Raw genomic sequence first — 19586 nt, 5'->3', positions numbered from 1 at the left:
TCATTTGTAGTATCAAAATGTAAATAATAGTATCTCATTTCTATCTGAATTGAGCTTATAATGTTAATAAATCTGGTGACAGTTCAACTTAATTAACACCCGTATAAAACCGTTAACAATTATGAAATGTTTTAGGCAAAAAAAAAAGGAAATGTTAATCATGGGCGAATAAAAAAGAAGGGAAGCAGACAATGCAAGTGGAAGAATATCTAAAACACGTAGACCAATAGCAATTACAGTTACAGCTTATACGCGACAGGAGGAACAAGACAAGAGTAGTTTTGCCTTGTTTAAGAATAACAAATGAGTATGACACGTCACTTAAATCTAGACGTGGAAGGCTAAGATCAGTACACGTGGACATTAACTGGGAAACAGCTGTTAGATATTTGTCCGGTTCTGGTAAGTTTAAACATTTAAAAAAGTATAGTTAGCCGAGTTAGGTCATGTTCCACGTGCCTTTTTTTCTGCACCACTCTCCACTTTTCCACAAGAGGGGCAATGATTTTTTTTTGGTCCAAAAATATACAGTTGTAATCTTGGACGGTGTGTCTTAATAAAATATTTATATGGACGGTGTTTTCTTTATTGTTTTCATAGTATGAATTTTCTCGGTTGGTCATTTCAATCACAAATTTATTATAACTGAAAACAATAAATCTCTTTAGTTCAATAATTGACGATGTACGTTGTGTATTCAGGTTCTTGTAGATTTTTTCTGTATTTTTATATTTTGAATTTACATTTTCTTTTTTTGTAAACTTGTGTCTATTAAACCACCATAACATAACATTTTTATGTATGAATGATAGTAGTATAAGTTATTTGTAGTAGCAAATCAAAAATGTTATGATATGGTGTTTAATAAACACAAAACATATAATTTACCACGGGTTATAGTATAGTTTTATTTGTTTAATGACATTAATGAAATCTTTCAATATTTTTTGGAATTGTGTAATATTTTAGTGAGTAAGACATCGTCAATCAACCATCAATATCATCAATCAAAAACCATCACTTATTGATCTATCTTTTAGGTTTTAAATATATAAAATATTTCAAAAACTAGCAGACCAAAACCGACACTCGGACCATTATTTGATCATAGCAACAACGAGCAAGGATATAGTAATATTCTGTTTAGTCTCACAAAACAACACGTAAAACGAATATAATAATCACGTAAGGTACATCTACATCTCATTGTACCGATCACAACAATCTCTTACCATTTTTATGCACAACAATTCACTCAAAAGTATATTTAACTCGAGACTCCTAATACATCAACAAATGTATCACCATAACCGAAAAGGATTTCTATTGTCAACTACAACCAACCCGTTTATGATTTGTAAACACATTTCTCATGTTTAGCAGTTAGATAAACTAGTTATTCAAAATGTCGTTAGTTTGTTACACCAATAGAAAAATCAAATGGTTTGTGGTCATTTTACTTAATCTTGAATGTCTGTCTTCTTAATTTATAGTATATTGGACATCTTATACATGATTGATTAAGAACAAATAATAATAATACTACAAGTTTAATTAAAAAAGAGAATGAACCGTTTGAGGAAGGTTAGGGAGAAGGTGCAAAGGCGTTGGGGGGGAGCGTGCGTGCGTGAACACTAAAACCTGACGTTAACCGACCTGACTCGTACCGTACGTACAGATCAAAGGAGCCTTTAAAAAAAAAACCCGCGTTTGATGACCGACACGTGGCAGTTTGTAAATGGATTACAGTTAGTGTTTTATTAATTGTTTTTGTTGTTTCGATCAACAAGTTTACAGCCTGGCTTGGCTTTTAATAAAATACTCCAAAATAATCTTTTTTTTTTTTTTGTTGGTCAGGAAATAAAAGGCAGTGATGATTTTGCGTTCCAATTCGGCAACCTATCTTGTCGTTTTCCGCCACGTCACCAACTCCTATCTTTTGTTAGCCGCATATTTACATCACGTTTCTTAAAAACTGAACATTAATATCTCTAACCATATTTTTATACATTCACTTAAAATTGTTTGAACACATACACACGGTTCCGTTTCGTATGATCAATTCCATTTTAATTCGGTTTACATATTTGTATGTTCACTGAGCAAATTTAAACCAAATGGTTTGCATCTAGAGAAAGTAAAATCTTGTAATCATATTAGAACTTTTAAAACCATACGATTTATTTGTTGTTTATACCAACTATAGCATTAGTCTTGTCATGCATAGTTTTTTACGTATGAATTAGGTGTTTGTGATTTGTCTAGTAACTATAGATCCTTTTAAAATGACAATTTGTTCCTTTTTTATACAATTTTTGTCAATAATTTGATTAGTTTTTTCAACCCGGGAAATCGGTTATATTTGTAAAGTAGTAGATATTATCAAAAGCTACGTGAAGTGGTGGTGGTATACAGCCTGGCTTCGCTATTCTAAAGTCAGACTAACATATAAAAACTGTCCTTACCCAAACCTAACCGTTATCATCTTTATTTCAGATATTTCTTTTTAATTTTTATTTCCCCCTCACAAAAAAAAAAAAAAATTAAAAATTAAATGTGCGAATATTTATCATGGCTTTGCTAGTTGGGTTTCGTGATTTTGTCTCTTTAACTTCCCCACTTTCTCCACTCGCTTCTCAAACGCGTGTCCACAAAACCTTATTCATTGACGCTCGATTGATCTCCACGCTCAAACTGTACGATATTTACCAACCGAACCAAATAATAACGAAAACGACAAAAGAAGACACATCGACGTAGCCAGACTTCGACGCGTGTCCACTTACAGCTGTATCGCAAACTTTGAAAAACCGCTTGCGTGGAAGAAGCGTTGCCCATGACTTCTCCACCGTCTTAACCGGTCTCCGGTTCATACACCTCCCTGTATAAATAATTTTGTCCTCTCTTTCATTTCTCGAACTTGTTTTTGGTTCACCTCTCGAAACCAAAATCGCTCACAATCTCATAAACAAAAAAAAAGAATCAATGGCTGATCGGATTAAAGGTCCATGGAGTCCTGAAGAAGACGAGCAGCTACGTAGGCTTGTTGTTAAATACGGTCCGAGAAATTGGACGGTGATCAGCAAATCTATCCCCGGTAGATCGGGAAAATCGTGTCGGTTACGTTGGTGTAACCAGCTCTCGCCGCAGGTCGAGCACCGGCCGTTTTCGGCGGAGGAAGACGAGACGATCGCACGTGCTCACGCTCAGTTCGGTAATAAATGGGCGACGATTGCTCGTCTTCTCAACGGTCGTACGGACAACGCCGTGAAGAATCACTGGAACTCGACGCTCAAGAGGAAATGCGGTGGCTACGACCATCGTAGGAGCTTCGATGGTTCGGAGGATCAGCGTCCGGTTAAAAGATCGGTGAGTGCTGGATCTCCTCCTGTCGTTACTGGGCTTTATATGAGCCCAGGAAGCCCAACTGGATCCGACGTTAGTGATTCAAGCACAATTCCGATTTTACCCTCCGTTGAGCTTTTTAAACCTGTGCCTCGACCTGGTGCGGTTGTGTTACCACCACAGCTTCCAATCGAAACGTCGTCGTCTTCCGAGGATCCACCAACTTTGTTAAGTTTGTCACTTCCTGGTGCTGACGTGGTAAGCCAGGAGTCAAACTGTAGCCATGAGTCAACGAATAACAACAACAACACTTCGAGCCGTCACAACAAGAACAATACAGTGTCGTTTTTGCCTTTTAGTGGTGGATTTAGAGGTGCGATTGAAGATATGGGGAAGTCTTTTCCCGGTAACGGCGTCGAGTTCATGGCAGTGGTGCAGGAGATGATTAAGGCGGAAGTGAGGAGTTACATGTCGGAGATGCAGAGAAACAATGGTAGTGGATTCGTTGGAGGATTCAAGGATAATGGAATGATTCCGATGAGTCAAATTGGAGTTGGGAGAATCGAGTAGACAAGTTGAGATTGTTTAGGTAAATGTTCAAATCGTCATAAGTGGAGAAGAAGAACAAAATGCTCTGTTTTTTCTCCTTTGGATTAGGCATAAGAATTTTGGGTTTTAAGAAAATGTATAGAGGAAATCGAGTGAACGAAGCTCGAAAAAAATGGGGACCTAGAGGAGACGAAGACGAAGATAAAAATTAAAAAATTTCTCTCAAACTATTTAAGAAAATTAAATAAAATTTTCTTTTTAACTAATTATGAAAACTGGTCATCCATTAAAATTGCAATATCTTAAAATAATGCAACAGAAGTAGTATTATTACAAAGTGGAAGATCCTGAATGTGATTCAGTTAAAGAACAACTTTGTCGAGGATTGGTAAAGACTTGCACTTGGCAACTAAAGGTACAGCTTTGGGCATGGTAAGACCAATTCCTTCCGACATGTCAACCGCCATGTCATCATCTCTCTCCCAATCAAAACACTGGATCAATGAGCCTAAAGCCAAGCTCAGTACAAGTTGAGCTAGGCCCATACCTGGACATGCTCTCCTACCGATTCCAAAAGGCAGAAACTTACCACGATGCGTCTCTGATTCGAATCTCTCCGGCTTGAAAGACTCAGGTTCATCCCATAACTTCGGGTCTCTCTGAATAGCCCACGCATTTATCAGTAGCCAAGTGTCACGTGGAATGTCATATCCAGCAACTTTGCAGTCAACGGATGATGCGTGTGGGACAAGTAACGGCGCTGGCAGATACAAACGTAGAGTCTCGGATACCACATTATTGAGATACATACACTTGCTTGCATCTGAATCCTCCAACACACGCATTTCTCCCGACACGTCGTTTAGTTCTGTTTTCAGTTTCTTTAACACTTCTGGATGATTGAGAAGGTTAGCCATAGCCCACTCCAACGTCACCGACGCTGTGTCTGTTCCGGCGAGCAACATCACCTGCAACAAAAATTCTAGAGTTCAAAATCGAATATTCTTACTTAATGAATAATGACTCCCAAAGCATATATATCAAAAGTTCACCAACCTGTACGAGTCCTTTGATGATATCGTCAGTGTAATACTCAGGTTCCGATTCTTGAAGAGATAGTAAATGAGTGATCATAGTCTTCTCATACTCTGTTTTTCCTCTGTTTCTCCGTTGCTCATCGACCAAATCCTGAAAAAACTTATCCATTCTCGTAAAGAGTATCTTCATTCTCTTTATGTTTCCATCGAAATCAAGTATCTTCAGAATTGGAAGAAAATCTCCGACGTAAGTAACACCAGCGAGCTCGAACACATCCCTAACCAGCTCTCGAAATTTCTTAGCTTCCTCGTCTTGCTCTCTTTTTCCGGCGATCATGCTCATAACGATGTTAAACGTAAGCGTAGAAAATAACGGCCTAAGATTCACTCTCACCGAGTCATTACCTCCTGATGTTGATACGTGAATCGTCCGAAGCAGAGCTCTCACTTCGTCTCTCCGAACCTCCGAGGAATCTCTGAGACGAGCGGGGGAGAAGATATCTACGGTGCATAAACGACGGAGTCTTCGCCAGTGTTCGCCGTAGGGAGCGGGGGCAAGCACCGTGTAGTTGTAAGAAATGATATCACTAAATGTAGCCTGAGGTCTGTTGGCGAAAACGACATCGTTCTGCTGTGATAAGAACTCCTCCGCAGCGGAAGCTGACGTCACAACCACAGCTCGACGAGAGCCTAGGCGGAGAAAAAACACGTCGCTGCGTAGGTTCTGAGAGAGGTCACGGAGGCAACGGTGAACAGGTTCTTTGAGAAGGTGTAGGTGCCCGATCACAGGAAAACCGACCGGACTTGGTGGTAAATTTTTATTCTTCTTCTTTGATCGGAAAACATATGACACTGCCAGTGTAATAAGAAGACCGGCGATGAGAGCGACTAAAATCAAATCACTCATCTCACCGATTTGTGTGCCCATAATGTCTAGATAGGAGTGCTCTCACGTATTCATATACAGTAAATCTATTGATGTGGATAAAGATAGTGACATGTCAAGTGGGTTGGGCCTAAAAAATTAGGCCCATTAAGATGACTGTATTGTGATTTGTTTTACCCAATTAAGGTTTTACATCTGACTGATTAATGTGAGAGACTCACAGAGCTTTGATAATTTCGATAAATCTTTTTTTTGACGAAGCTCTTCTCGGGCGGGGGCGACGTAGTTTGCTCGGAGCTCGTCGGTCGATTTTTTTCTGTGTAGTCGTGTGATTCGAAAGGGAGGATTTGGATTTGAAGATGTCTTCACTCACTTCCGTCGAATTGAATTTTCTGGTTTTCCGATATCTTCAAGAATCAGGTTAATATACCCTTCTCTATCTCCCCTTGTTCTCCCGGATTTTGTTTCGGCTTTGAATTTGAATTTGTTCCGGTAGCTACATGCTTAGGTTTTGGATTTGGTCTCGAATTGTGAATGTCGTTCTTCGAATTTAGTGGTTTTCTTGGATTCGGCTTAGGGTTTCAGAGGTGTTACGGAAAATTTGTTGATTATAGAGTCATGGAAATGTCTCAATGATTCAGGCCTTCAAGGTCCTTTAGATCTTCTAGTTAGATGGTAGAACTTAGTAGTAGTTTTATATACTCTGTTTGTATTTTAAATCTTATCTTCTTCTTGTAGGGTTTACACACTCTGCGTTCACTCTAGGTTATGAGGCAGGGATAAATAAATCAAACATTGATGGGAATATGGTTCCACCTGGTGCTCTTATCAAATTTGTTCAAAAAGGACTCCAGTACATGGAGATGGAAGCTAATTTGAGCAATGTTAGCATATTTTTTTCAACCTTTTTTTTTGGATCTCTTGTGTTTTTTCTGCATGGTGTTTTTGGTGTGGTTAAACTGAGTTATGTTCTTTTTTACTCGCAGAGTGAAGCGGACATTGATGAGGATTTCTCATTCTTTCAACCCTTGGATCTGATTTCAAAGGATGTTAAGGAATTGCAGGATATGCTGAGGGAAAAGAAGAGGAAAGAGAGGGATAGGGAGAAGGAAAGAGACAGATCTAAAGAAAACGATAAAGAGGTAGAACGAGAACATGAAGGCGATCGCAACCGAGCAAAGGAAAAGGATAGGCACGAGAAACAGAAGGAACGAGAGAGGGAAAGGGAAAGGATGGAGCGAGAAAAGGAGAGGGAAAGAGAGAAGATCGAACGAGAAAAGGAACGGGAGAGGGAGAGGTTGGAACGAGAAACTTTCGAGAGGGAAAGGGAAAGAATGAAATTAGAGAAGGAAAGAGAAATGGAACGGGAGAGGGCAAGAGAGAAGATTGAGAGGGAAAAGAGCCATGAAAAACAACTTGGAGATGGTGATAGAGAAATGGTTATTGACCAAACTGACAAAGAAAATGCCGGGGATGAAGAGCATGGGCGCTCTACAGGTTTCTCTTCTTACTTTGTCCTTTTGTTACCTTTCTTCAGATTTTGCTGATATTTTGTGATATGCAACATCTGTTTTCCAATATGAATCTGTGTGTTTTTATTTGTACAGGTGCAGAACCTATGGATATCTCGATGACTCCTACATCTCAAACAAATCACATTCCTAGTTCTGATGTGAGGATTTTGGAAGGGCATACTTCCGAGGTACTTTATTAGGTGACTTTATCTGTTAATTGAACATGTTCTATAGTTCTTTCCCATCTTCACTGGTATCTATTTCATTAATCCTAATTACTCTTATGCTAAGATTACAATATTGTCTATATTACTGACTTAGGTTTGCGCTTGTGCATGGAGTCCCTCGGCTTCACTTCTTGCATCAGGGTAAGTAGTTTGTTGAGAAAGATGAATGCACGTGTCCAATAATACTGTTCTTATTTCATTTTATACATCTTTTGCAAATAATCAGGTCTGGTGATGCAACAGCGCGCATCTGGAGTATTCCGGAAGGATCATTCAAATCTGTGCATACTAGTAGTAGTATCAACGCTTTGATTCTGAAGCATGCAAAAGGCAAGTCAAATGAGAAGAGCAAGGATGTGACCACTCTTGACTGGAATGTGAGGGCTGTTGCATTTCACATTTTCAAATTAGATATTCTCGCTTATAGTGCTAATTACTGGTTGTCCTTTCTTTTACAAAAGCTATAGAATACGTGAAGCATTTTCTGGATTCGTTTTATGTGCCTTAGATTCTGCTAATAAGTTTTTTAATTTCTGAATTTCAGGGTGAAGGGTCTTTACTTGCAACTGGTTCATGTGATGGCCAAGCAAGAATCTGGACTGCAAATGGTATGTCCTCGTTGATTTTACTCGTTGTATGAGACCATGAGTTATCCCTTGGATCACTACCATCGTTGTTATCTTGAAATCAATCTTATTTTTATTTTGAATCGATAAATACACTCAGTCATTAAATTAATATCTCTCATCACCAATATGCATGAGCTACAAATTGTGATGTTAGAGTTGTGTGGGCTTTTGATAGTAATACGATTTCAGCGATTGAAACAATAATATCTATCAGCTAGTAAAAAACCATACAACTCTGCGTTGGGTACCATATCCTTGGCCGAAACATTTCCTTCTCGTTCTGTTATGTTTTGGAAAGTCTGTTTCTAAATTACAAATTACTTCTGTTTTTTTTTGTTGTTTTTTTTCACATTTCCAGGTGATTTGATAAGTACTTTGAGCAAACACAAGGGCCCTATTTTTTCCCTGAAGTGGAACAAGAAGGGGGATTATCTTCTAACCGGTAGTGTTGATAGAACCGCTGTTGTTTGGGATGTAAAGGCAGAGGAGTGGAAGCAACAATTTGAATTTCATTCAGGTACGATTTCTTTTCTTTTTTGATGAAACAGCAATTTGAATAAACTTATCTCATGCATATAACATTGAATAAAATTGAAAAAAATAGGTCCTACACTTGATGTTGATTGGCGCAACAATGTATCTTTCGCAACAAGCTCCACAGACACCATGATCTACTTATGTAAGATTGGAGAAACTAGGCCTGTCAAGGTCTTTGCCGGGCATCAGGTTTGTATCTCTCATCCAAGTTTCTCCCATATCATTATGTTTCTCAGTTTTAAGTATCAGATGTCTCGTACTAACCAAACCCAGGGCTTTCATAACTGCAGGGCGAGGTTAATTGCGTGAAATGGGATCCTACTGGTTCATTATTGGCCTCATGCTCAGACGATAGTACTGCTAAGGTTTTTTCAATTGAGCTAAGCCTAAAGTTACATTTGTTTTCAGTGTTTTTTATTTCTGTGTCTTTTGTTATAAATGTTTATTTTTTTTCTTCAGATATGGAGTATAAAACAAAACACTTTTGTTCATGACCTTCAAGAGCATACTAAGGTAAACTGAGTCTTTAGAAAATTTCAGTAATTTTTCTTTTCTTTTTTTGGTTTTTGAAAAGCATCTAAAGATGGATATTCTTCTTCTATTTAGGAAATTTATACAGTCAGATGGTGCCCTTCAGGACCAGGAACTAACAATCCTAACAAACAGCTAACTATTGCAAGGTATATAAGAAGCTTTAAACATTGAATGTCTTAAAACAAAAATATAATTGTAACATATCACTGATCATCTCTGTTTTGTTGTTTGAAAATACAGTGCATCATTTGACTCAACAGTAAAGCTATGGGATGCAGAACTCGGGAAGATGATATGTAGTTTCAACGGGCACGGGTAAAACTTAAACCTCAGTATGATTTTGTTGTGGTTAACGGGTTAACCATTGGTTGTAATAAGTTAACTGGTTTGTTTTTGGATTTGAAGGGGACCGGTTTACTCACTGGCGTTTAGTCCAAACGGGGAGTACATAGCGAGTGGGTCGTTGGACAAATCGATCCTCATATGGTCGATAAAAGAAGGGAAAATAGTGAAGACATATACAGGATATGGAGGCATATTCGAAGTGTGCTGGAACAAAGAAGGTAACAAAATCGCAGCTTGCTTTGCTGATAACTCAGTCTGCGTTGTTGATTTCAGAATGTAGTTGTCTTAATTGTAGTCCTAATCTCAGACCAAGGAGGCTTTTTTTTTCATTTTGCTGTTGCACATATTGAGATATTAGTAAACACTAAATGCGAATGACGAAGAAGGTGAAATTGTACTTGAGATTAATCTTCACAGTGTTTTGGTTTGACTGAAGATAAGTACCAATAATTCGAAAGAAAACAAAACTGCATAACAAGAAATCCTTATCTTCGAATTTAGACCACTTCCTGGATTGGAATTGAAAGTGATTTATTGTGGCTGAGCTACGAGGAAAGAAGAGAGAGCGGAATCTGTATTTATGCCGTAGAAGTGTCGAACCAACCGTTGGGTGAAATAGTGAAAGTGGGTGGCGCGTGTCGAGAGCTGACGGACTCGTGCAACCTCGCGCGGGCCACGGCAAAGCACGTTTCTTCTTCTACTTAACCCATTCTCATTACCTTTATTTGTGTTTTTTCTGTTCACCACGTCGCAGTTTTTTTTATAACCAGAAAAAAATAAAATCAGAGCTAATAATAATATCGTAGATCAAACTCCCACGATCATTAAAAATTATGCGATTTTGCCATTTTAATTAATCAAGAAAGAGCTAAAATAATAGAGATTGTAAATTAACAAAAAAAATATATCCCACACATATTTTAAAATTAAGTACATTTAATTCTGTAAGGATAGTGATACTTCCAAGAAGACGACGACTCGATAAATCCCCAAGATTTGAGTTTCACACGTTCACGCTATTTGTTTGACAAATCTATCCCTGGTTCATATACCATTCACGAATACTGCCATTTTCTAATTCTGACGTGGCTTAATTTAATTGGACAAAAGCAGTATTAATCTACCCTTTTAAGTTGATTACTACTGTACTTATTATTGTAGAAGCAACAAGCAGTTGCAGATAAAACGCTACCACACACTTTAGTAGCAGCACCGATTGTGAGAATCGCCGGTTACCGGAAAACATGTCGGAGACGGAGAGAGAGCGACCATTATTACAAGCATCGGAAGAGAGAGCTTATGAAGAAACCGAGAAAGTTCTCATAGTAGGAATCGACGAAGAAGAAGACGCTGATTACAACGACGAACTCGGCGGCAACTCACCTAAATTCTCATGGAAGAAGCTATGGCTATTCACCGGACCTGGTTTTCTCATGAGCATAGCTTTCCTAGATCCAGGTAACCTCGAGAGTGATCTTCAAGCTGGAGCCATCGCTGGCTACTCTTTGATTTGGCTCTTGATGTGGGCTACCGCGATTGGGCTTCTGATTCAGCTTCTCTCTGCTCGGCTCGGTGTTGCCACGGGTCGTCATCTCGCGGAGCTTTGTCGTGAAGAGTATCCGACTTGGGCTAGGATGGTGCTTTGGATTATGGCTGAGATTGCTTTGATCGGTGCTGATATACAAGAAGTTATTGGTAGTGCTATTGCTATCAAGATCTTGTCTAATGGTTTTGTTCCTCTTTGGGCTGGTGTTGTTATCACTGCTCTTGATTGGTATATGCCCTAATTTTTTTGGAATTTTAGGGTTCTTTAATTTAGGGTTCTTGTTTGCTTTAACATGATGTGTTAGTATTGCAGTTTCATATTTCTGTTTCTGGAGAATTATGGAATAAGGAAACTAGAAGCTGTGTTTGCTATTTTGATAGCAACAATGGCGCTTGCTTTTGCTTGGATGTTTGGTCAGACTAAACCTAGTGGAACTGAACTTCTTGTTGGTTAGTTTAGTTACACTCTCGATTTAATCTTTTGTCTTGGATGTGGGGGAAAACAGAGAAATGGTAACTGTTTATGTTTTGTTAACAGGAGCATTGGTACCAAAGCTAAGTTCGAGGACTATCAAACAAGCTGTTGGAATTGTGGGATGTATTATCATGCCACACAATGTGTTCTTGCATTCAGCACTTGTTCAATCCAGAGAGGTTGATCCCAAGAAGAGGTTCCGGGTCAAAGAAGCTCTCAAGTACTACTCCATTGAATCAACTGGTGCTCTTGCTGTTTCCTTTATTATCAACGTCTTTGTGACCACGGTGTTTGCCAAATCGTTTTACGGGACAGACATAGCGGAGACCATCGGTCTAGCAAATGCAGGACAGTACTTGCAGGACAAATACGGTGGAGGGTTTTTCCCGATACTTTATATATGGGCGATAGGAGTCTTGGCTGCTGGTCAGAGTAGTACCATCACAGGTACTTACGCTGGACAGTTTATAATGGGAGGGTTCTTGAATCTCAAGATGAAGAAATGGGTTAGAGCTTTAATCACAAGAAGCTGTGCCATCATCCCAACAATGATCGTTGCACTTGTCTTCGATTCATCAGATTCATTGTTGGATGAGCTGAACGAATGGCTAAACGTGCTTCAATCTGTTCAGATCCCATTCGCGGTCATCCCTCTGCTTTGCTTGGTCTCCAATGAGCAAATCATGGGGAGTTTCAAAATCCAACCTCTAGTGCAAACAATCTCATGGATAGTAGCTGCTCTTGTGATAGCTATTAATGGGTATCTGATGGTGGATTTCTTCTCAGGAGCTGCGAGGAGTTTGGTTTTGCTAGTACCAGTGATCATGTTTGCGGTTGCGTATGTTTCGTTTGTGCTTTACCTTATCTCACGAGGCCTCACGTACACTCCTTGGCAACTAGTGGCTTCAAAGAAAGAAACACAGAGGGATGATGATGAGTAAAGTAAGTTTTTCATCGAAAGAATAAGAAAAGAGTGAGAGAGATGGCTCTTTTTAAACTGGAAACAAACAATAGAAAGTTTGGGTTTCTGTACGGTAACAATGTCATATGATGAATTTGTAATATAGTGTTTAATGTTTTTAGAGTATAGTTTTTGTGAAGAAGATATTGAAGACTCTCAAAATGTAGCTTTTCTTTGAATTTTGGCAATAAAAAATAAAACCATCATTGTTACTAGTACACTCAATTAATTATCAAGTAGAATTAGTGTAAAGATTATTGTTGGGATGCGTGATTTCAGTGTTTTAAAAGAAAACTTCACTGTTTAGTTCATATACTATGTATGAAGAAGAAAAGATACGAGATGTGTTAAAAAAGGTAACGTGAACACTGGTTTTGAAATTATTAGTCAAATAAGAAAAGGGGAAGAAGAAGAAGAAGAAGAAGAAGTAAAGGGAAACGCGTTCGCATTTAATTTGATGTTTAATAAAGGTCAAAACTATGTTTAGTCGTTTAGGGGAAATTTAACCACAATTTTATTGTATTCGTTTCTGGAAGCTAGTGAACGAACACTAGGATTTGACAAAACGTGTAAATTTAACATAAATGAACACACCGAAACTGGAGTAGCTTCTTCTCCTAACCAAAAAATTCCAAAGAAAAATGGAAAGTCAAAAATAAAATACTGAATTTAAAAATAACAAAGCGTACCTTCTATATACCTAACAAGGTTTGACGTAAAACACCGCTACTACAAGTCTTCTTTAACGAATTTATTATGACTAAAAATTATGATTATAAAACATCCCAATTATGGAGCGAATCGATGAGTGATTTGGTCTTCTTGCCGCGCGCTTCCACGGTTCTAATAATCTTCGTCCTCTCACGTTCCTTCCCGTAGAGAAAGAGCCGAAACTGCCACATCTGCAAGGTTTTATTCTTTCGCAGTCTTGACTCTTTACCTTTTGTTCTTGTTTCCATCTATCTCTCTGTTTTTAGCTTAATTTTTTTTTAAATTTCTCGGGTTAGAATTTTTTTTTATTTGCAGTTACTCTGTAGAGTTCGTCTAATTTAAAGTTTTCGAATTTGGATCAGTAATGAAGCTGGAAAAAAAAATTGATTTTTATTTTTGGGTTCGATTCAGAGTTGACTGAAAAGGGCAGTGGGTGGACTTAAAGCATCTGAATTTCTAAATATATTTTGAGTTATTTGCGGAATCGTTGCTTTGCTTCTATTTTGTATCTCTTGGTTTGTTTTCTTACTTTGGTGTGTTCTTGTGTCAGGATTTTCAATTTCTGAAACACTTTTATTCATTGATTCACGAGTTCATTTCATTACATGATGGTAAGTTTCTGTATGTCTTCAAATACCTTTTGTTCTTTCTTTGCTAATAGTATAAAAACTCATCTGGTTGTTGTTGTTTTTGGTGAGTGAAGGTACAAATGGATGTTTCTTGGTTAAGAGTTCTTCTAGATAACATCTCCTCTTATCTAAGTTTATCATCAATGGAAGACTTACTACATTCAAACCCAGCTTATGAGTACTACACCAGGGGAGAAGATATATCTAAGCTTCTCATGCCTGTTCTTGAGAACCTCATTGACTCTGACGCGGCTCCTAGCGAATTGCTTAACAACGGGTTTGAAGAATTATCTCAATACTGTGATGAGCTTAGAGACCAGTTTCAGAGTTGGCAACCTCTTTCTACTAGAATCTTTTATGTAAGTAATTATTCAAACAAAGAATCTCCACACTCTTGACTGTTTCTGAGCTAACTCTTTTACTCATGTTTGTATGTTATTATCAGGTTCTTCGTATTGAATCACTCGCATCAAAGTTAAGAGAATCCAGTTTGGAAGTCTTCCAGCTGCTGAAACACTGCGAACAACATTTACCTGCTGACTTGCTTTCACCATCTTTTGAGGTAAACTCATCTGAATGTCAAAAGTTTGGTCTACCACTTCAAGAATCTGTGTAGGTTTTTTGGTTGATCAGGCTCATCTATGTTGTGTGACATTGTTTCATATTGCAGGAGTGTATAGAATTGGTGAAGTTAGTGGCAAGAGAGGAAATTTCGACTACTATTGATCAAGCTCTGAAAGATCAAAAGAAAGGTGTTGGACCTACTTTAGAGGTTATGCTAAAAATTGCCAAGTGTGTTGGTTTGAGATCCAACCAGGAGATTCTTATTGAAGGTGTGGTACTTTCAAATATGAAGGAGACTGCTGAGATCACCGACAACGACACCGAAGCTGAGTATTTAGACGGACTGATCTCCTTAACAACTCGAATGCATGACTACCTTACTGACATAAAGCATGCTCAGTTACGTTGTCCTGTACGTGTACCTTCTGACTTCCGTTGCTCTCTATCTCTTGAACTTATGACTGATCCAGTCATTGTGGCATCTGGTCAAACATACGAACGGGTTTATATACAGAAATGGATCGATATGGGACTCATGGTTTGTCCAAAGACAAAGCAGGCTTTATCTCATACCACTTTGACACCTAACGTCATTGTCAGGGCTTTTATTGCCAGTTGGTGTGAAACTCACAATATCTATCCTCCTGATCCATTGGTGTTGATTCAGTCAAGTCAGCCTTTTCCTCTTCTTGTTGAGTCAGGCTCTGGTGATGACTCGAGTGGTGGTACTGTGCTGGATGAGTCACTTAAGTCAGAGAGAGCTTCATCTTTAGATGCTGAGGAACTGCATCAGATCTTCAATAGGTCTGCTTCTGCGCCAGGCATTGTCTCTGACGTGTTTTCCAAAACCAGAAGAAGCAATAATGCTGCATCAGGGGCACTGACACGGAGTAATATTCCTTGGAAATTTCCAGAAGAGAGGCATTGGCGTCAACCTGGGATCATCTCTGCAACCATAAGAGAAACTGGAAGCAGTTCAAGTATTGATCCCGAGGTGAAGAAACTCATTGATGATCTCACGAGTTCTTCGTTAGAAACACAGAGAGAGGCCACAGCTCAAATCAGGATACTATCAAGAAACAGTACAGACAACCGCATTGTGATTGCGAGGTGTGGAGCAATCCCTTCTTTAGTCAGTCTGCTTCACTCCACGGATGAGAGAATCCAAACGGACGCAGTGACTTGCTTACTAAACTTATCCATCAACAACAACAACAAATCCCTCATAGCTGATAGTGGAGCTATCGAACCTCTCATTCACGTTTTGAAAACAGGATACCTAGAAGAAGCCAAATCTAACTCAGCAGCAACTCTGTTCAGCTTATCGGTTATCGAAGAGTACAAGACAGAGATAGGCAAAGCAGGAGCTATAGAGCCACTTGTTGATCTCTTGGCAAACGGAAGTCTCAGTGGGAAGAAAGATGCAGCCACGGCTTTGTTCAACCTCTCAATACACCACGAGAACAAAACGAAAGTAATAGAAGCTGGAGCAGTGAGATACTTGGTTGAACTGATGGATCCTGCATTTGGAATGGTGGAGAAAGCAGTGGTAGTGCTGTCGAATCTTGCCACGGTTAGAGAAGGAAAGATTGCGATTGGGGAAGAAGGAGGGATACCGGTATTGGTGGAAGTTGTGGAGTTAGGTTCAGCGAGAGGCAAAGAGAATGCAACCGCAGCACTTTTGCAGCTTTGTACGCATAGTCCAAAGTTCTGCAACAATGTGATAAGAGAAGGAGTGATTCCACCTCTTGTGGCTCTTACCAAATCAGGAACAGCTAGAGGCAAAGAGAAGGTTTACTTGTGATTCCACCTCTTTGTTTTCCCTCTTCTTGTTTAGTAATGTTCTAATATGATTGATTCTAGTAATAAATGTTATATGTTTTTGTTTCAGGCACAGAATCTTCTGAAGTATTTTAGAGCACAAAAAGCCAATCAGAGGAGAGACTGATCTAGGTTTACTGGCAGAGGTTGTTCTAACTTAAACACACATACATGATTACATATTGGTGCATTATTATCTATATAAATAGTATGAAACTGTGAATCTTTGTCCATTGTCAGTTCCTGTATTAAATAAAATAGACCAATATTCTTGTCTATATTATATTTTTGTGAACTCTAAAAAATATTTGTTTATTTTGTAAAAAGTATATATTTATATGGTACTATTTTATTTTTGTTTTCTCATTGAAGCAAATATTTCAAAATTAAATTAATGTAGTGGACTTTGAACCGAAGGACGGCCCCCCTCCCATTTGATAATGATAACAAGTTTTTCTTGTCAGCAATAAAAACATGTTATTAACGTTTAAATATTTTTAGGACAACATATCAAATGTATCTTTAATTTATTTAAGTTTTATAATAGAGTATATATGTTTTCGTTAGATATATTATATATATTAAATTATATATGTGTGGGGAACTAAAATATTGGTTTAAGTCTGATTACGTATATTGTTAATTGTTATTTGCAATGACTCACTGAATTGCTTAGTCGTTTATGCTCATAAGTGACATAAATAAGGCCATCGAGTTGATATTCAAACTATAATATATAATGAGAACCAAAAGAAAAACATTATATTATACGATATGATGGTGAGAATTTAACGTCCTAGATTAAAAAAAAAAAAACAACACATCATTACTTTAAATCATGCCAAGCACCACTCCTCATAAGAGACGAATCTATCATGAAAAAAAAAAAACAAAAAGAGAGTAAAAAAAAAAAGAAAATAGGTAAGGACAGCCATATGAATATGATATTTCACTTTCACATCATTCTCGATATATACTTTTTTAAAAATATGATGTTTCGCTTTCAACCATTATATGCATCAACTCGTAAAAAATATTTTAACTAGTGCTAACATTAACTATATGAATTTTGTACCGTTACAAACCGTATTAAATCATATTAAGATAAAAATTAAATCCTATTGCGAAACATAAATCATTAGAAAAAAAACTAAAAGTATATATAATTAACAATTAACACTAACATACAAAAAGAAAATCACGTACGTAATGATTATAACACAAACAAAAAAAAAATTATTAAAAAAAAAAAACAATATTTAAAAATACTTTTTTGAAAGAATTCACAAATTCAGACTAAGCTTCGTCTTCCATGATCGACGACGAAACCAACCTGTGACAATTCTTTTAACCAATCAAACGTTCTCTTCCTCGCCATCGCCGTTTTCTCCTCTTTCTTCGCCGTCTTCTTCTCATCAGCTTTGATTTTCACAGGCACCACCGTCATCGTCTCCGTCGCAGTCGTCGAACATTTACAATCGGAAAACAAAAAGCTTCTCCTCCGACTCCTAGATCTCGTCGTCGTCGTCGTCGTCTCTCCTGTTTTCTTCGAATTCGAGTTCGTGCTCGTACTACTACAGCTACTATTCCGACTCACTGACACTTTCCCGTTTGTTCGGAGCTCGATCTCCGGCGTACGGACGAGTCCTAACCTTAAAAAATCCCAAATCGAAGATGATTTAGGGTTTCTGATAGAGTTCACACGAGCCGTCATGCTCGACGATCTTCGAATCTGTGGCTGCGGACTCGGTTGACTGTAATCGATGAAATTGTTGTTGTTTTTGATTTTCCGGTCTGATTGAATAATTCCGGTTCGTCTATATTCAACCGATTCGGATCTCGTGATTAACCGGTTTGGTTCGAGCCCGGCGTCTAGACTGACGGAGTGACGTAACGGAAACGGAAGGATCCGTCCTTTGAAGAATAATTCGTCGGCTGTGCTCATCTCCGGAGCCGGTTCACAAGAATCCGACCCGGCTCGAAACGATGACCCGATTCCGAATTCGAATTCTTCGTCTTCTTCTTTGGTAATAGATCGTAACTCGCTGTTGTTCTCGTTCGGTGAATTCAGAGGCAAATCACATAGAGACAAAGCTTCTTCTTCTTCTTCTTCGTAGTCATCTTCTTGATTGAGATGATGAGAGATCAAAAGGGCTGTTTCATCATCATCTGTACAAGTCATCGCCATATTAATTCGAAGCTTCCGAGTTTCCAACGAAGAGACAGACAGAGAGAGAGAGAGGTAAAATTAAAGAAAGAAGTTTACACAAAGAGTGGAACAAAGAATTTGAATATTTAACGAAGACAAGAAGAGAAGTTTCTGTTGAAAAAGTCAAAAACGATTTGGACCTTCTTTTTTTTCTTTTTCTATCACTTAACCATATTATATAGTATAGTCTTTGATACATAATTGCATTGTATTTATAATTATATACTTGGAGCAAGACATAAGCAATCGAACGAAAAAAAAAGTTGGTAATTAACAACAACACACCGAAAGTTATTTTACTTTTTATTTATGGTTTTAGAAATTTTTAACCAAAAAAAGAAAAATCATGAGAAGTATGAGAGTCCCTAGTTTACTAGATTAGATAGATAGACACGGTTTTTTTCTTCTTTCCTTTTTACTTTTACTTTATTTTCCTCGATCAGTATCGTGACCATTTTTCTACAGTAAGTGACAGCATGGTCAATATAGTTCTTTACGTGAATAAACATTTTGTAATGAAAATTTTATTTGTTTTTGGCCTAATTTTGTTTGCTGAAATAATGCTTATCTGATTGTTTAAAACAAAACAAAAAATGGTCAACTTGCATTAGGACTATTTCAAAACCGTCCATTTTTTTGTGATTTTAAATTTTAGAACCTTGACTTTTTTTTGTTTGTCACAGTTTATTGTATAACAGTGCATTAAATATTAGTTTCATAGCCTGTTTAGTGTGTATATTTGCTATGTTTTTTTAAGGAAAAAGAAAGAACACACATGATAAAGCTGAGAAGTTGTAAGATATGGCAGCCTTTTCTTTTATTTCGACTTACTTTTTCGATATATGAAAAACATAAATTGTTGAATCATTTTTTGTTTGAAAAAATCAAAAAACCAACAAATGAAAACATAAGAATAGGTTATAAGGTTGGGTCTGTGGAGGAGTGGACCTAGACCACTATTCTTGGCACGCGATAGCTACACTTTACCCAGCACCATCACCATCATCTTCAACATGCATTACATTTTTTTTGTTTATCATCATTATTATCATTTGTTTTGGTGTTTTC

General features: G+C 37.8%; 6 protein-coding genes across 6 annotated transcripts; 4 read left to right on the top strand and 2 right to left on the bottom strand.

Annotated features, from left to right (window-relative positions):
• Positions 1-2916: 2916 nt before the first annotated feature.
• Positions 2917-5894, bottom strand: LOC104744823 (cytochrome P450 81Q32). Its single transcript, XM_010465928.2, has 2 exons — positions 4951-5894; positions 2917-4862 (listed from the first exon to the last, which is right to left on the bottom strand). The coding sequence occupies exons 1-2, from the start codon at positions 5857-5859 to the stop codon at positions 4257-4259; spliced, it is 1515 nt and encodes a 504-aa protein (XP_010464230.1). The 5' UTR covers positions 5860-5894; the 3' UTR covers positions 2917-4256.
• LOC104744832 (transcription factor MYB44) lies at positions 2986-4160 on the top strand. Its single transcript, XM_010465941.2, has one exon. The coding sequence runs from the start codon at positions 2986-2988 to the stop codon at positions 3913-3915; it is 930 nt and encodes a 309-aa protein (XP_010464243.1). The 3' UTR covers positions 3916-4160.
• LOC104744812 (WD40 repeat-containing protein HOS15) lies at positions 5853-10017 on the top strand. The gene is made up of 14 exons (XM_010465919.2): positions 5853-6237; positions 6556-6701; positions 6804-7314; positions 7425-7519; positions 7653-7699; positions 7785-7935; positions 8103-8166; positions 8546-8704; positions 8792-8913; positions 9015-9089; positions 9184-9237; positions 9331-9404; positions 9499-9573; positions 9664-10017. Exons 1-14 carry the CDS (start codon positions 6177-6179, stop codon positions 9881-9883), a joined length of 1854 nt encoding a protein of 617 aa, XP_010464221.1. The 5' UTR covers positions 5853-6176; the 3' UTR covers positions 9884-10017.
• A 599-nt stretch (positions 10018-10616) lies between these two features.
• On the top strand, positions 10617-12799 carry LOC104744801 (metal transporter Nramp4). Its single transcript, XM_010465909.3, has 3 exons — positions 10617-11377; positions 11462-11598; positions 11687-12799. Exons 1-3 carry the CDS (start codon positions 10848-10850, stop codon positions 12562-12564), a joined length of 1545 nt encoding a protein of 514 aa, XP_010464211.1. The 5' UTR covers positions 10617-10847; the 3' UTR covers positions 12565-12799.
• Positions 12800-13174: 375 nt separating this feature from the next.
• Positions 13175-16675, top strand: LOC104744786 (U-box domain-containing protein 2). Its single transcript, XM_010465891.3, has 6 exons — positions 13175-13493; positions 13846-13906; positions 13999-14283; positions 14370-14486; positions 14595-16280; positions 16380-16675. Exons 2-6 carry the CDS (start codon positions 13901-13903, stop codon positions 16434-16436), a joined length of 2151 nt encoding a protein of 716 aa, XP_010464193.2. The 5' UTR covers positions 13175-13493; positions 13846-13900; the 3' UTR covers positions 16437-16675.
• Positions 16676-17447: 772 nt separating this feature from the next.
• LOC104744776 (uncharacterized) lies at positions 17448-18793 on the bottom strand. The gene has a single exon (XM_010465880.3). It carries the CDS (start codon positions 18495-18497, stop codon positions 17601-17603), a length of 897 nt encoding a protein of 298 aa, XP_010464182.1. The 5' UTR covers positions 18498-18793; the 3' UTR covers positions 17448-17600.
• Between the last annotated feature and the right edge of the window lie 793 nt (positions 18794-19586).

This window comes from Camelina sativa, chromosome 2 (genome assembly GCF_030686135.1).
Source record: "Camelina sativa cultivar CO46 ecotype springtype chromosome 2, ASM3068613v1".
Classification (NCBI taxonomy): Eukaryota; Viridiplantae; Streptophyta; class Magnoliopsida; order Brassicales; family Brassicaceae; genus Camelina; species Camelina sativa.
Note: the sequence above shows the minus strand (reverse complement) of the source record. Positions and strands in the feature narration are given on the sequence as shown.